This window comes from Dipodomys spectabilis, unplaced genomic scaffold (genome assembly GCF_019054845.1).
Source record: "Dipodomys spectabilis isolate Male_0828 unplaced genomic scaffold, ASM1905484v1 ptg000002l, whole genome shotgun sequence".
Classification (NCBI taxonomy): domain Eukaryota; kingdom Metazoa; phylum Chordata; class Mammalia; order Rodentia; family Heteromyidae; genus Dipodomys; species Dipodomys spectabilis.
The window spans coordinates 717,166-733,639 of NW_024870679.1; the positions used below are offsets into that span (position 1 = coordinate 717,166).

A 16,474-nucleotide genomic window follows, 5' to 3' on the forward strand; every position below is an offset into this window, starting at 1 on the left:
CTTGTCCAAAGCCACATGCTTAGAATTTAGACATTCAACTATACCATGCATGTACCAAGAAGTAAAATTCCAGAGGATTATCCTGAATGTGTCACTTGGATTTGGCTTTATACTTTGAGAAATTTTTAAAACCGAAAATTAAGTCAAAGTTGTTCTTTTGAAAAAAGCAACTGTCACAAAGTTAGGAAACTAGGAAAAATGTGTAAATTTAAAAGTCAAGACTCAGCTTAAAAAGTGGGTCAATAGTATGATAGTTGGGCAGTCTGTGGCTCACAATACAATCTCAGCTATGGAGAGGTGGAAATCATGAAGACTGCGACCTGTAATCCTATCTATTCAGGAGGCTGAGATCTGAGGATCACAGTTCAAAGCCAGCCCAGGCAGGAAAATCCATGGACTCACCAATTAACCACCAGAAAACTGGCAATGGCTGAAAGTAATAATAGAGTGCTAGCCATGAGCAAAAAAGTTCAGGGACAGCACCCAGGTCTTGAGTTCAGGCCCTATGAGTGAAAAAAAAAAAAAAGATATTTGTGATCAGCCCAGGAAAAACATAACCCCTCCCCCCCATCTAAACAATAAGCTAGCATGGTGGTAGGTGCCTGTAATTCCTGCTACAGAAAGACATAATTAAAGGAGGATTATGGTCCAGGTTGTCTAGAGCAAAAGAACCCAACAATCCTACCTGAAAAATAAAGAAAAAGAACAGGCTGGGGGCGGAACTCAAATGCTAGAACACATATCTAGCAAGTTTAAGGCCCCAAGTTCAAAAGCTAGTACTGTCAAAAAGAAAAAAGAAATGCAAGGGGCTGGGAATGTGGCTTTAGTCTACCATGCATGAAGCTCTGGGTTAGATTCTTCAGTACTATATAAACAGAAAACCTGGACGTGGCACTATGATAGAGTGCTAGCCTTGAGCAAAAAGAAACTCAGGGACAGTGCACAAGCCCTGAGTTCAAGCCCCAGGACTGGCAAAATAAAAAATTATAAAAAATAAAAAGGGCTGGGAATGTAGCTTAGTGGTAGAGTGCTTGCCTAGCATGCAAGAAGCCCTTGGTTTGATTCCTCAGTAGCACATAAACAAAAAAAGCCAGAAGTGGAGATGTGGCTCAAGTGGTAGAGTGCTAGTCTTGAGCAAAAGAAGCTCAGAGACTGTGCCCAGGTCCTAAGTTCAAGCCCCAGGTTTGGCAAAGAAGAAGGAAGGAGGGAAGGAAGGAGGGAAGGAAGGAAGGAAGGGAGGGAGGGAGGGAGGGAGGGAGGGAGGAAAAAAGTGTTCTAATATAAACAAAGATGAGCTATTCTTCACTAACAGTTTTTTACCCAATTATTCTCAAGGTTGAGATAAGAAAACAAAAGAGAAAATAGGTATTTTTCATAGAAGTTATGTCAGTGCTCATGTACAAGATATAGGGGTTTCATTTAAAAACCAAACACTGATTTTTAAAAAAACACTTGTCCCCATTTCATAAAATAGTAATTTCACTATAGAACTTTTCCCCTCTTTCAGAATTTTCCAACAATTTAAAAAATCATATCACATACTTCTGAGTTCATTCCCAAACTATTCTTTTTTTTGGGGGGGGGGGGGGAGGTCTGGTTGTGGGGCCTGAACTCTGGACCTGGGTGTTGTCCCTCAGCTCTTCAGTTCAGCTAAAGGCTAGCACTCTACCACTAGAGCCACAGCGCCACTTCTAGCTTTTTTTTTTTTTCCTGCTTATGTGGTGCTGAGGAATCGAACCCAGAGCCTCATGGGTGCAAGGAAAACACTATACCACTGAGCCACCTTCCCAGCCCCCAAGCTATTCTTTTATACTTTACATTTTATAGACTGGCAACATCTCAGGAACTAAACAATTGTCTGAATTTTGACCACACAACAGAGAAGAGATGAACAAAATACTTATGAAATAAAGCTGGAAATCATTGTGACTACAGAATATTAAAACAAATAAATGTTATTACTGTTAATATTTTGATGATAAAGTCTTCTTGTAAATACATTACATGGTTTGAAGGGGTAATCTGTTTGGAAATGAACTCTCAAGAAAAGTACTCCACCCTAATAGAGACTATCTTTAACAATAATTGTTACTGTAACTTGCCAATGAAACATCTCTCTCCAAAAGGACCTGCTGAATGAACATGCTGAGAAGTAGTTTTTTTTTAATTCCTTGTGGATTCTCCTCAGAGCCATACATAGTAAGGAGATAGTGGTGGTAGCCTCGAAGGTGTAGACAGGAGAGGGAAATGTAAGGAAAAGCAATCTTTTCTGCCAAACTAAAATGTCTAAATCTTGTAGGAAGTCACTCTCATTCTGTACTGCTATTTCTTGGTACTGTTGTTTCCTGGAATTATTTGCTTCTTAACTTCAACTGTAATTACCATGTATGTTTGTAATCAGTCAGCCATGTGAAGGGTATGAGTCCATACCAATGGAGTTAAAGAATACACCCTCACCAGGTGGCAGTGGCTCACACCTGAAATCCTAGCTATTCAGGAGGCTGAGATCTGAGGATAGCGGTTTGAAGCCAGCCTGGGCAGGAAAGTCTGTGAGACTCATCTCCAATTAACCACCAGAAAACTGGAAGGGGCACTGTGGCTCAAGTGGTAGAGTGCTAGCCTTGAGCTGAAGAGCTCAGAGACAGAGCCCAGGCCCAGAGTTCAAGCCCCACAACCAAAAAAAAAGCACCCGCCCTCCTCCACCTTGAGTGTGAACTTTCCACTAACTTTACCTACCTCCTCCAAATGTAAGCATTAGCAGCCAATTCCCAAACCAGCAGTGATGAGATACACCCTTTGAAGATGGGAACTTTTTACCATTGGATGTAGTGCTTTTTAACTTCCTTGTTTTACCCTATCACTAGTAACCAATTGTAAAAATGTAAGCCTACTCCTTAATAACAAGAAGGAGCAAAGTAAATGCCTTAGGCTGGGATAAAAACCAATTGCCCGCCTAGCTCTGGAAAGAGTGGTGGTAGCACATCCTTCTGAGGGGAAGTAAAATGCCTTGACAAAATCTCCAGTTTGTTTCCAACAGAAAGGACAAGGAAGCCTGAGGCACCTGGCCAGAGCTCACTCAGCTTCTGGAGTTGCGGCAGCAACTGCTGGAGGTGGTGCCCTCTTTACTGCTGCCCTAGCACCTGACTGTGCCTAAGCATAGTATTTTAAAAAGGGTGTGACTCTAACAATTATATTATGTATACTTAAATACTCCATTAATGTTAATTTCATATGCTCTATTGTGTTTTATCCCTAAACTAGGAAGGAAAACATTTAATTTTTTTTGGCAGGGGGTTGGTCATGGGGCCTGAACTCTGGGCCTGGGCGCTGTCCCTCAGCTCTTCAGCTCAAGGCTAGCGCTCTACCACTTGAGCCATAGCTCACCACTTCTGGCTTCTTCTGCTTACGTGGTGCTAAGTTATTGAACCCAGGGCCTCATGCATTCAAGGCAAGCACTCTACCACTGAGTTACCTTCCCAGCCCGAAAACATTTGAATTTATACATATAACCAATGAAAATTAATCATTTCACCTGCATAAAAGAAGAAATAAGAATACTGAACCTTTGCAAGACTCAAATTTTCATTTTTACATTAGTAATATATGTAATAAGAAGGCTGGAGATGTGGCTCCAAGGGTAGAGTGCTAACCATAAATGGAAAAAATGGAAAAAAAAAAAAGATTTGAAAACCAACCGTAAAGGACTAAGGATGGCACTTAACTGTCATGTTCCACGCCATAGGTTCAATCCCTAGCACAGCACAGAAGTAAATACACATTTAAGCATGCGCATGCTTGCACACATACATACATACGCACAGTATTATAGCAAAATTTTTGTAAAGTGTACTGAAAAAATAGAATTTTTACATTACACTTAATAACAAGACCAGAGTATACTGCCCCAAATCTTTCTTTCATGAGCCAACTGGGTAAATGATTTCTTTGTTTAGCTTTCAGGAGTCAATTTCCTTCCCTTCCCCTTTCCCTTTCCTTTCTGGCTCTTTTCCCGTCTCTTTCATTCCTTTCCTCTCCCTCCCTTCCACCTGGTACTGATGTTTGGGGCCTTTTGCTTGGGCATGACTAGTACCCTATCACTCCAAGCACATACCCAACCAAGGCTGGCTTTGAACTATAATCTTTCAGGTTTCAGCCTCTTGGTAGCTAGGCTTACAGGTATTAACCATCATTGCCTGCAGAATTCATTTCTTGACCTTAACTCACAACATTTCTTAAAAGTTATGCTTCTCTCCCAGTTGTTGCTTTTTTGTTCAAGGGTGGCCTTCTATCACTTGAGCCACAGCGCCACTTCTGGCTTTTTTCTTTTTGCTTATGTGATGCTGAGGAATCGAACCCAGGGCCTCTGGCATGCAAGGCAAGCGCTCTACCACTGAGCCACCTTCCCAGCCCCGACATCTACAATCTTAAGTGTTCATTTAAGTGATACATCAAAGTCATTGATTACTTAACAGAAGACAAATTTTAAAGCATTGCTCAATCCCAGTGAAGATATAAAAAAGTTAAACACTATCATAAAATGGTTATTGCCACCAGTGCTTCACTCCTATAATCTTGCTCATGCCTATAATCCTAGCTGTTCAGGGGGCTGAGATCTGGGGATCTCAGTTTGAAGCCAGCCTGGGTAGATAAGTTCATGACTTTTTTTTTTAATCAGTCATGGGGTTTGAACTCAGGGCTTGGGCCCTGTCCCTTAGCTTTTTTGCTCAAGGCTCCAGTTGTCACAGCTCCAGTTCTGGTTTTCAGGTGGTTAATTGGAGATAAGAGTCTGAGGGACTTTCTTGTCCAGGATGGCTTTGAATTGCAGTCCTCAGAGCTCAACCTCCTGAGTAGCTAGGATTACAAACTTGAGCCACCAGTGCCTAGCTCATGAGACTCTTATTCCAACTAACTAGCAAAAACCTGGAATTAGAGACATGGCTCAAATGGTAGAACTAAGAGTAAAAAAGTTGAGTGAGAACCTTGAGTTCAAGCCCCAGTACAGGCGCAAAAAAGAACTACAAAAGTAAAAGAAAGGGGCTGGGAAGGTGGCTCAGTGGTAGAGCGCTTGCCTTGCATACATGAGGCCCTGGGTTCAATTCCTCAGCACCACATAAGCAAAAAGAAAAAAGCCGGAAGTGGTGCTGTGGCTCAAGTGGTAGAGTGCTAGCCTTGAGCTGAAGAGCTGAGGGACAGCGCCCAGGCCCAGAGTTCAGGCCCCACGACCGGACCCCCCCCCCCCAAAAAAAGTAAAAAAAGTGTGTTAAGATTATTCTAATGAGTCAGAAAATATTCAAATCAGTAAAAAGATCACATAGCCATTTTTTGTTGCTTAGGAATTCAAATGTATGAAATACTACCAGATATGAATTGGGGGGGAGGGGAGGCGAGGGGGATAGTTGGAACTAGGTCAAGGAATTTAGGAAAAGAACACACCAATCCCTTGAGATTAAGAATGCCTGAGAATAATGATGAAGATGTCAAGTTCAAAAAGGTAGGATTATACTGTATCCATAAACTTCTTTGCTAAATGGCAACTCCTTTGTACAACTACTTAAATATAGTTAAAAAAAAAAGAAAAGGTAGAGTTAGCAGTGAGAGCTCAGGCTAAATAGAAACAGAAGCCGTGGGAAACAAGGATTTTCTTTTTCAAAGCCGATGGCTCATGCCTGTAATCCTAGCTACTCAGATACATTATGTGATCTTACTATGTGAGAACCATATAGTGACTACTTCCAGAATGGTTAAAGTGAGGGTGTGGTGTGAAACTTCAAGTTTATTTTAAAGGCAGGGCCAGGATTTACTAAAAAATAGCAGAAATAACATTGAAGTTTTTGACCCAAGCAGAGTACTAAATAAAGATGCTATTAAATAACATAGGAAAAACTACCTACAGAATGCAAAAATTTAAGACAAAAGCATTTCCTTCCAGCTCGGCAAAAACTCCCTGCTGTTTATGTGACAGGGTGTTAACCTCTATATTAAAAAAAAAAAAAAAAATGTCCACTCACTGCTATTACCCAAAGACCTTGGGTCTTGGTGACACGTATCTATTCTTAAGGAAAATGCCACCAAAAATTTTAGAGCCAGAGTGTCGGTGGCTCATACCTATAATCCTAGCTACTTAGGAGGCTGAGATCTGAGTATCATGGTTCAAAGCCAACTCAGAGACTTTTACCTTTAATTAACCACTCAAAAACCAGAAATAGCACTGTGGCTCAAGTGGTAGAGTGTTAGCCTTGTGCACAAAAAGGCTCATGGACAAAGCCCAAGAGGAGTTCAAGCCCTACGACCACCACCACCAACAACAAAAAACAGAAGTAGTGCAGTGGTTCAAGTAGTAGACCACTAGCCTTAAGCACAAAAAGTCTCAGGAACAACGTCTAGGCCCTGAGTTCAAGGCCCCATCCAAAAAAAAAAAACCCACAAAAATATTTATGTGCAACTGTAAAAAAAATAAAGATAAACTTTATATACTACTTAAAATTTAGTAATACAGCAATACAGTAATAGAGCTTATAGTAAACCAGCTAGAATATGGAAAGGAAGAAGCTGGAGACAAAAACAAGAATGTTGCGAGAAGTAATTCAAGCATTCAAAAGCTGCTGAATGAAGACAATAGAAAAAGGAATATAAACAAGTTAGCAATATTCTTAAGTGAAAAGTTTATATTTTATTTATAGATGCATAGAAAAAATACAAAAGGTAATATTGGCTACTTCTCAAGAAAACAAGGGAGACTGGAAAAGGGGTAGGAAGGGCCTTTTTACTCATGTCTTTATCTACAATTTTAATTTTAATAATGTGATTATATATCTAATGTTTTTTAATCAATGAAAATGGAGCAACAAAATCTGATGACAAGAAGGAAGAGATTATGGGACTTAAATACTGAACAAACATGAGAGGAGATGCTAATGGTGAAATAAATGACAACAAATACTTTTCATTAGAGGCTTTGCAAGGCTCCTTGCAAATAAATAAATAAATAAAATAAGTGACTTTAGTATCAATAATGCTCTATAGCTTTAGGGAAACTATAGGAAAATGCTTCTGGGGGACTGAATGTTCACGGCAGTGGAGTAACAACAGCATCCGTGATAGGAACAGGTGCTCAGACACTGAAGCATTAAGACACCCAAAGTATACACCCATTCTAAATATAATACTTATAGAGCACAAGAAATATTTGGGAGAAGGTGTATTTTAGAAGATGAAAGAGCAATGAGAAACATGAAACCTAATGAAGTTGTGATCTCTTTCATAACAGTAAGTCTGTGCCTCACTGTGTGCTATGTTGAGCACCAAGACAAAAAGACACAGTTCCATTTACCAAGGAACTCAGTCTTGTTATCAAGGCAATCATAGGGAAGCAGGTAATACAAAAACCTTTTAGAGCCAGGAGCTGGTGGCTCATGTCTGTAATCCCTGCTACTCAGGAGGCTAAGCTCTGAGGATCACCAGTTTGAGGCCAGCCTGGACAGAAAAAAATCTGTGAACTTTATCTCCAATAAACCACTCAGAAAAAACTGGAAGTGACACTGGCTCAAATGGTAGAACACTAACCTTGAGCACAAAGGCTTGGAGACAGTGCCTAGGCCCTGAATTCGAGCCCTAGCACCAGCAAAAAAAACAAACAAAAACTCTTGGAGTATTCTAATGTTTCAACTTTTAATACAGGGTTTCTTTATTAGATTTTGAAAAGGCTCATTAAACTTTATTGGGACAGTGTGATTTAATTTCCTCTATTTTAGAAGAAACTATGATCCATCTATAGATTTTAAGTGATCTTCCCCAAATTACATAGGTGGCTAGACACATAGCAGGTAGGGCCCAAATCTCCTAAATTGTTTAAATTCTCGATCATGGTATATGAACAATATAGTATAGTTAACTGAAAAATAAAATAATAAATAAAGCTGAGTGTCAGTGGTTCCACTCCTGTAATTTTAGCTGCTCAGGAGACTAAGATACAGATAATGTTGGTTTGAAGACAATCAGAGCAATAAAGGTTGGAGACAGTACATATACAAACAACCAGCAAAGAGCCTGTTGAAGGTAGGACTCAAGTGGTAAAGCACCAGCTATGCAAATTCAAGGCTCTGAGTTCAAAACATAATACTACTAAAAACCAAACAAACCAAAGAAAACCCAAACCAAACAATCTAGGGTCTTAATTTTGTGACTCATTATGCTACTGTTTAGCATTAAGGCTAGCTTCAGTAAAATAACATTCTAGATGAAATTGTGGCATACCTATACTCTTAACAAGAGTCTGTACCTGCTTGGGTTTTGTGCTCTGTCCAAGATTTTAAAACAAACTGTACGAACAGAGCAGCAAAGCAAACTAAAAACAAGTGAAGACACAGAATGATAATATGAATGGTAATAGATTCCTTGCTGGAAAAATGGACATAATAAATAAGCTTCAGGGCTTATTTCATTCTACAAGTGCAATATGTAAGTTAAGGATGCATACATAATTAAGGAAGTCCGCGCTGAAAGTGTAATATTTTCATGGCTCAATTAGCACCTTCAAATTCAAGCATCATACAGTATTTTCTACATCCCTATAAATCTATTTCTCAAAAAACTGCCTTACGGGGCTGGGAAGGTGGCTCAGTGGTAGAGCGCTTGCCTTGTATGCATGAGGCCCTGGCTTCAATTCCTCAGCACCACATAAGCAAAAAGAAAAAAGCCAGAAGTGGCGCTGTGGCTCTCTAGCCTTGAGCTGAAGAGCTGAGGGACAGCGCCCAGGCCCAGAGTTCAGGCCCCACGACCGGACCCAAAAAAAAAAAAAAAACATAAACAAAAGAACAAAAACAAAAACAAAAAAAACTGCCTTACTAATGGTACCAAAGAACTAAATTGTAAAGCAATACATCCACTCACAGTTAAAGTATTTTTGAAGTTGTATACATTGATGTTTGAATTCTCTCTACATTCATTTTTAAAAAGCTGAATCATGAAATAAAAGGAAACAGGTAAGGCAAATAAATTCACCTCATATTTCAAGCTTCCTTGTTAAGAGTATTTTGGTCTTGCTAAACATTTAGAAGAATCTAAAAAGTACCTAGAAAAATGGAGTTTATTCTGAGAAACTCAACTAAAGACTAAAGGCATTTATTTCTTCTTGTTATTACACACTTCACTTCCTGATTTATTTAGACAGCTCATCATGACCATTTCAGGTAACAAAGCAGAAGTGAAAAAACCCAACTTCCTCTTTATAAAATGTTAAAAACTTAAAAGCTAGGTGCTGGTGGCTCATGCATGTTATCTTAGCTATTCAGAAGGCTAAGATCTGAGAATCACAGTTTGAAGCCAGCCCAGGGAGGAAAAGTTCATGAGATTCTTATCTCCAACTAAACACCAAAATTGGAGCTGTAGCTCAAGTGGTAGAACGCTAGCCTTGAGCAAAAGAAGCTCATAGACAGTGCCCTGGCTATGAGTTCAAGCCCCAGGACCAGCACCAAAAAAAAAAAAAAAAAAAAAAGGTTAAAAACTTTAGTACTTGGTTAAGAGAATGGATGGATTTACTTGATTTTACAGAAATGCTTGAAAGAAAATCACAAACCATAATCACCAAATTTACCTTAGGGTTTATGGCTTTTTGATACTTATAAAAACCTGGAAAGTTTAGATTTCCCCCCAAAAAAATTCAAAATATATATTAAGGTACAAAATATTTTGATGTTAAGCCAGGCACCAGCGGCTCTCGCCTATAATCCTAGCTACTCAGGAATCTGAGATCTGAGGATCACGGTTGAAAGCCAGCCTGGGCAGGAAAGTCCCTGAGACTCTTATCTCCAATAAACCTAGAAAACGGGAAATGATACTGTGGCTCACCTTGAGCTGAAGAGTGCCCAAGTCCAGAGTTCAAGCCCCAAGACCGACGAAAATATATATTTTGATGTTACACATTAGTAATGGTGCCTCCAGTGTAAACATTTCAAAGGATAAAAAGTCTTATTTAACTGTTACTTGTGGTTTATAAATCCTAAGACATTCATATCAACAACTCTTGGCCTTTTTCAATTCTTAAATTTAGAAGGAATTTTAAAAGGAATTTGAAAGCTTAGTGGAAAAAGAGACAGACAGACATAGATAGATAGATATAAAACTAAAGGAGAGGGCTGGGATGTTGGCTCAGTGGTAGAGTGCTTGCCTCCCATGCATAAGGCGGTGGGTTCGAATCCTTAGCACTACACAAGCAGAAAAAAGCCAGAAGTGGCACTGTGGCTCAAGTGGTAGTGCGCTAGCCTTGAGCTGAAGACCTGAGTGACAGTGCCCAGGCCCAGAATTCAACCCCCATAACCAACAAAAACAAACAAAACTAAAGGAGAACTCAATCTTACAAAGTTAACAGATCCACAGAGATCTGAATTGGATTTATCTGTAAGTAGAAGATATTAACAAAATTTTAGTAATCTCAAATCATATGGATTTTATAATGTTAACTATATGTGATTATCTACACTAAAAAAAGACAATATGGTTAATCTAAAACCTTCTTGCTAAACATAAATGGAAGTCATCAGCACTTTTTGGCAGATCTATGTTTTGCTTATTATGTAACTATTAAAATTAAGCAACCTGAGCAGCATGTCCTGTCTCAATCCTACCTACTTAGGAGGCTCAGATTTGAGAATCAATATTCAAAGCAAGTCCAGACAAAGCTGAGAGATCCTCATCTCCAAATAATCGGCAAAAAAGATGGAAATCAATGCTCTACTACTTGAGAGTGACAGAGCACTAGCCAGGAGCAAAAAGACCAGTGGCAATGGAGAGGCCCTGAGTTCAAGCCCCAGTAAAGGCAAACAATAAACACACAAGTAAGAAAATTAAGCAACAAAAATATGGTAAAAGCTAAAAGAAAACTGATCACAGGTTAATTAAAAACACTATCAATATCAAACAATTTAATTTGCACTTTAAAATGTATTATTGCCAAAGTTTAATTTAAAAAGTATTCTAATATGGTTCACTTATTCTAATATACTTGTTTATTTGAATATATTTTTTATTTATTCATATATATATATATACATATATATATATATATAGTAAAGGTGTATGACTTGAGCACAAAAATTTCAAAGCTTATTTTTCTACATTATGAAACTCTGTTTGGAAACACTTTTGCTTAGAGTAAATGGACTTCTACCTGTAATCCTAGCACTTGGGAGGCTAAGATGAGTGGATAGAGTTCAAAACTAGTCTCACCTAGCAAGACCCTGTTTTCTAACAAATATTTTATCCCAGGACTTTCACTGTAACTCATCTGAATCATAACCATTTGCTTAAGAATAAGTATTTCATTATAGTTTACATAGGATGTTTAAGGATAGGATAAGTTCATATAAGATGTCTGTTTTTCTTCAATCATGTAACATTAATGAGAATTTTCAAATAAGAAAAAAGTGATATTAAAGTGTTCAGTAGCTTTCTGTGAGTTTGTGTGGGTATGCATACACTGAAATTTGAACGTAGATCCTTACATGTTAGGGCAAGCTCTGCCCCTGAGCTACATCCCCAGACAACCTTATTCTGTGGCTTTTAAGGGGCTGGATACTTTTCTCAGTATTTCAAAGCGGCGTGTAATGTAGTATAAGTCAAATTATTCTTACAGAGGACTCCTAGATCGATCATAAATACTTTGTCTCTAGATCTTACAGAACAGTCAATGGTGCATACTTTGTAAAACTATCCTAGAAAACAGAAGACAAAATTCTTGTCGTCTTATAAAAGTTAACAGAATATTCTAATTTCTACAGACACTAAAATTCTTCATTTATTGAGAAGTCTGACAGACTGTTTTAGAAAGGCCAGCAGGTGCCAGTGGCTCATGTCTGAAAGTCTAGCTATTCAGAAGGCTGAGATCCAGTATGGGCAAGAAAGTCTGAGACTCTCATCTCCAATTAACCACCAAAATGCCAGAAGTGGATCTGTGGCCTAAGTGGTTGAGCAAAGCCTTGTGCAAAACAGCTCACAGACAGTACCCAGGTCCTGAGTAGAAGCCCTAGGATTGGCACCGAAGGGGCCAATGTATGGAGTTGTAGTTCAAAAAAGGTTATTCACTTAACTTAGAATATATTCAGCTGGGAATGTGGCTTAGTGGTAGTGTGACTGCCCGGTATGCATGAAGCCTGGGTTTGATTCCTCAGTACCACATAACCAAAAAAGCCAGTAATGGCACTGTGGCTCAAGTAGTAGAGTGCTAGCCTTGAGCATAAGAAGTTCAGTGACAGTGCCCAGCCGCTGAATTCAAGTCTCAGGACTGGCATTAAAAGAAAAAAAAAAAGAATATGTTCAAAATAATTTTAAATAAATTACATGTGAATTGCATGCTGACAAACCCAACTATAATCAGACCCCGCAACGGGGGAGGTAGCATCCAAGAAGTCAGGATGCTTCGTCCAGACTTGAGTGTGTTCACATGAGATTTATGTACTAGAAAAGCCTTTCTGAAGTTTAAAAAAAAAAACAAAAACTATTATTTTTATCTGCTAACATGAATCCTGAAACTTTTTTTTTTAAATATTGTTGGGGGACTGGGAATGTGGCTTAGTGTCTAGTAGAGCGCTTGCCTCTGGGTTCAATTCCTCAGTACCACAAAAAAACACAAAAGGATAGAAGGGGTGCTGTGGCTCAAGTGGTAAAGTACTAGCCTTGAGCATAAGAAGCTCAGGGGCAGTGCCCAGGCCCTGAGTTCAAGCCCCAGGATTGGCAAAAATATATATGAGTGAATAAATAAATAATCTGTATATTGGTGAGTGAGTTCAAAGAGATGAAATCACTTAGGGGCTGTTATGTATACACAAACAAATCAAGGGCGCATCTGCAAGGCAAAAGCGGTGATCAAATTCTGAAGCCATATAACCTGCGCCTTAAACATTTATTACAGCAAACCAGCCCCACTGATCGGCGAGAACAGGCGTGAAGGGGACCAGACTCTCCATCAGGGAGTCGTGACAGCAATATCACTTCCTGGGGAAGGAGGAGCAAGAGGGGAAGTTAAGAGGCCACCCTGACCAGGAAGTGACTCGCCCTAAGCTAGCCCCAATCATATCTAAAAAGGGGGGGGGGGTTGGGGAGCCCCGACAGCCTGAGGCGGCAAAGTAACTGCTGCGAAAGACGTCGCTGAAAATGACAGAAAAAAACAAGTCCACGGTCACCACTCCACGGGGGGAAAAGTCTCCTCTCTCTGGCAAGGAAGCCACTACTAGGCTGTGCCTCGGGTCCGGGAGGAAGAGGAGCGTTGAGGCGTGGGGAACTGGGGCCACCCTGAGGCAGAGGGAAGCGTCCCGCCTGCAAACAGCGCGGGCTGGCACGGGCGCAGAGCCTCCTTCTTCCTGGGGTCGCGGCCTGGCTTCCCCCTCCGGGTAGGCCGCACTCCTGTCCTGGGTCGGGGGAGGAGGTAAGTGAGAGAGGCGGACCCCCTTACCTTCTCCTCATCCGACACCCGATCCTCGAAGTCGGCCATCTTGGGCTGCTCTGGCCCAGCCCGGCCGCGGGCGCAAGGCATGCTGGGAAGGAGGCTGAGTGATGGAATCACCGCGGGGGGAGGGGTGGGGAGAAGGGGGAGGAGAGGGGACTCACGGGGGGGGGGGGGGGGGGGCGGCGGGAGGAGGAAATCGCCAGGACCCTCCCGGAAACGCGAGATGGGAGGGCGGCCGGCAAGCGTCCGCGCCCCTGGGCGCTGCCTTCCGGGGTTTCAAGTATTGTGTCTCTGCCACTGAGTCACTTCCCCTTCCCTCTACTCGGGCCGCGCGTGTCGAATGCTGTTGGCGCCTTAAGCCGCGGTGATCTCAATGGCAGCCGAGTCCCAGGCACTAAGAGCTGCTCGGGCCCCTGGAGCGACCCGTGGCTTTTCCAATAGGGTGACCAACGTCCTTCATCTCGTTTGGAAGTAAAACCACCGCGACTTCAGCGTTCCTTCTTAGTCCACTCCCTGCAGAATAGGTGCATCTACCCGTCCCCCCCCCCCCCGCCCCTACCAAGGCGTAAACAGCCCGCCACCTCCGAGGTCTGTCTCCTCGGCTGGGTTCCCAAGAGTCGGCTTTTAACCTAAGGCCGACTTCGGGTCCGCCACGATCCCAGCATTCCCGACTCCCCGTTTCCGGCCCACCTCCGGGGGCCCCCCCCTCCCACTCCCCCAGAGCTGCCGGCGCCTGCGGCAGCGGCAAGATGGCGGACGGCGACGGCTTTGGGGAAGCCGCGGCGGCTGCGGCCTTTTTTCCTGCATCTGCTCACGGCCTGGGCCCGCCGCTGGGCTGGAAAGAGCGGCTGCGGGCCGGGCTGGCGGGATCTGGGGGCTTTTTGTGGTTCGTGGCGGGGCTGGGGCTGCTTTACGCTCTGAGGGTCCCGTTGAGGCTGTGTGACCACTTGACAGCGGGTGAGAGAGAGGCCCAGACCTCCCGGGCGGGGACGGGGCGGGAGGGGAGGGCCCAGGAGAGGCGGGAGAGGGGGGACCCAGAGCTGCGCAGGGGGTACATGGTCACTGCCGTCCTGGAGGTCTTCGATGAAAGAGCTGACGGTGCCCGATCCGGTGGGTTCTTTTTCTCTCGGGCCACAGCACCGCAGCTGATTGTCAGAGCTGAGCTGCTACTGGGCACCGGCTCCTCCCTAAAGGTTTGAAGATCCGCCCTCTCCTCCCTGCCTTTACGGGGGGGGGGGGGGGGGGGGAAGGAAAGCCACCTGACCACCGGCCCGCTTCAGGTGGGGGGCAGTGGGGGAGGAGGGCAAAAGATAGCACTCTCGGGCTCGGACACGGAGTGCAGAGATAGCCCTAGCCATTTGTAGGATCCTGTGAGAATCCTCCTGCTCAGACCACCCACTCCCAGACCACAAAGCTGAGCACGTCTGTGATACGATGATCTCAGAGAAACGTACCAGGAAATAATAAGTCTATCGTTAATGTTTAAAAAATACCTGGGAAATAGTTAATTGATAAAAAAGAAAAAAATATACTATTTTTTTCGTGATATTATTATCTGTTCTTGTAGGCTTTATCTTGAGTGATAAAATAGACCAGTACAGGGAAGGGAAAGAGAGAGGAGAGAGAAGCTCGGTGTGTTTGTTTTGTGGAGCGCTTGTCATGGAGTCGAGTAAAGACTTTTAATAAGTGTTGAGCCCAGTAGATTCTGCAAATACAGTTTTTTTTTTCAGCTGTAGACAGGATGCAGTGGATGACGTCAGAGCCTCTTACAATGTCGTGTTACTGTATTTCATTCATACTCAGCAGCAAATTTAGAACACGATGGAAATGTTTCTATTAAGGGATGGCTTTGTCAATACAGTACTTAATTTTTCTTTAGAGAGGAAGGCAGTTTTCTATTCCATGAAGTGACATGAAACACTGAGATAATGTTCTGAAAAAAAATTAGAAGATAGATACATATAAATTCAGATATAAACACTCTAAAGAGCTAATTTCGTATTCATATAGGTAAACAAAGTGCTTACTGATAGTTTGCATGCTTGCTGAAATGTGCATTGGGCTTATCGTTTATTTTTATTTATTTAGGTAATTTTGAGGTAGAGCCTCACTATGTAGCCCAGACTGGGCCTGACCTTGAAATCTTCCTGCCTCAGCCTCCCAAGTACTGGGATTATAGACATGCACCACCACACTCAACAATCTTATTTATTTTTCTACTCAAGTCTACTGGATGCACCATTTAGATGAGAGTAGCTGACTTTCACATAAACATTGGTGCTCCTGGAGTTTGAACTCCAAGCTTCACACTGCTAGACAAATGCTCTAACACTTAATCTCCCACCCTCTACTGCTTTCTAGCTTATTTTTCAGATAGGGTCTTGTGCTTTTGCCTTTTTGCCTAGGCTGGCTTTGGACTATGATCTTCCTACTTATGTCTTTTTGTAGCTAGGATTATAGGTGTAAGCTACCATATCTGGCCTGATTTTTTTTTTGTGGCACTGAGATTTGAACTCAGAACCTTGTTCTTGCTAGTTAGATACTCTACCATTTGAGCCACATTCCCAGCACAATTCTTTTCTTTTCTCCCTCTCTTTGAAACATTAGGAGAGGGCAACATTTTATTTTTTCTTGCATTATATCATTCTTTACAACTACTCTGAGAAATATTCTAGCACTCCTTTTTTCGGTTTTCATTTATGTTTTTTAAATCAGAAAATACTAATAAGTTTTTTGTTTAAGATGATACACAAGACCAGTTTTAAAAAGTATTCATGAGACAATTATTTAAAGTGAAGAATGTGATCTAGTATTTCAGTAAGTCAGCTGCAGGGCTCTGTGCCTTTTCTCTTTGAGCTATTTTGCTGATTTACCAAACATACTGTTTGCTTCCCTCAAATTTAAAATATTGATTTGTATTTCACCAAAGTCATTACAGAATGATTTTAAACTGCTTTTGTAAAAGTATGCTTGTTTAACTTCTTATCATTATAGACTAATTTGTGACTTGCAAGTTCTTTAGTTTTTAAATTTTCT

The 16,474-nt window shown here is 41.6% G+C and overlaps 2 protein-coding genes across 7 annotated transcripts in view; one reads left to right on the forward strand and one right to left on the reverse strand.

Moving 5' to 3' along the window:
- The window catches only part of Capza1 (capping actin protein of muscle Z-line subunit alpha 1), a 39,580-nt gene extending 26,032 nt beyond the window's left edge, over positions 1 to 13,548 (reverse strand). Inside the window, exon 1 of the mRNA XM_042674805.1 lies at positions 13,445 to 13,548. Coding sequence (XP_042530739.1) covers positions 13,445 to 13,525 — 81 coding nt within the window. The 5' untranslated portion in view covers positions 13,526 to 13,548. The remainder of the gene's footprint in view (positions 1 to 13,444) is intronic.
- St7l (suppression of tumorigenicity 7 like) overlaps positions 13,127 to 16,474 on the forward strand; it is a 133,817-nt gene continuing 130,469 nt past the window's right edge. For 2 of the 6 annotated variants that reach the window (XM_042674723.1, XM_042674716.1), the window contains exon 1: positions 14,159 to 14,395. In XM_042674723.1, the coding sequence (XP_042530657.1) occupies positions 14,188 to 14,395 (208 nt within the window). In that variant the 5' untranslated portion in view covers positions 14,159 to 14,187. Of the gene's footprint in view, positions 13,418 to 13,707; positions 13,963 to 14,157; positions 14,396 to 14,561; positions 14,632 to 16,474 lie in introns of those variants that run through there. The other 4 variants (XM_042674742.1, XM_042674732.1, XM_042674714.1 and 1 more) reach the window with 4 other exon arrangements.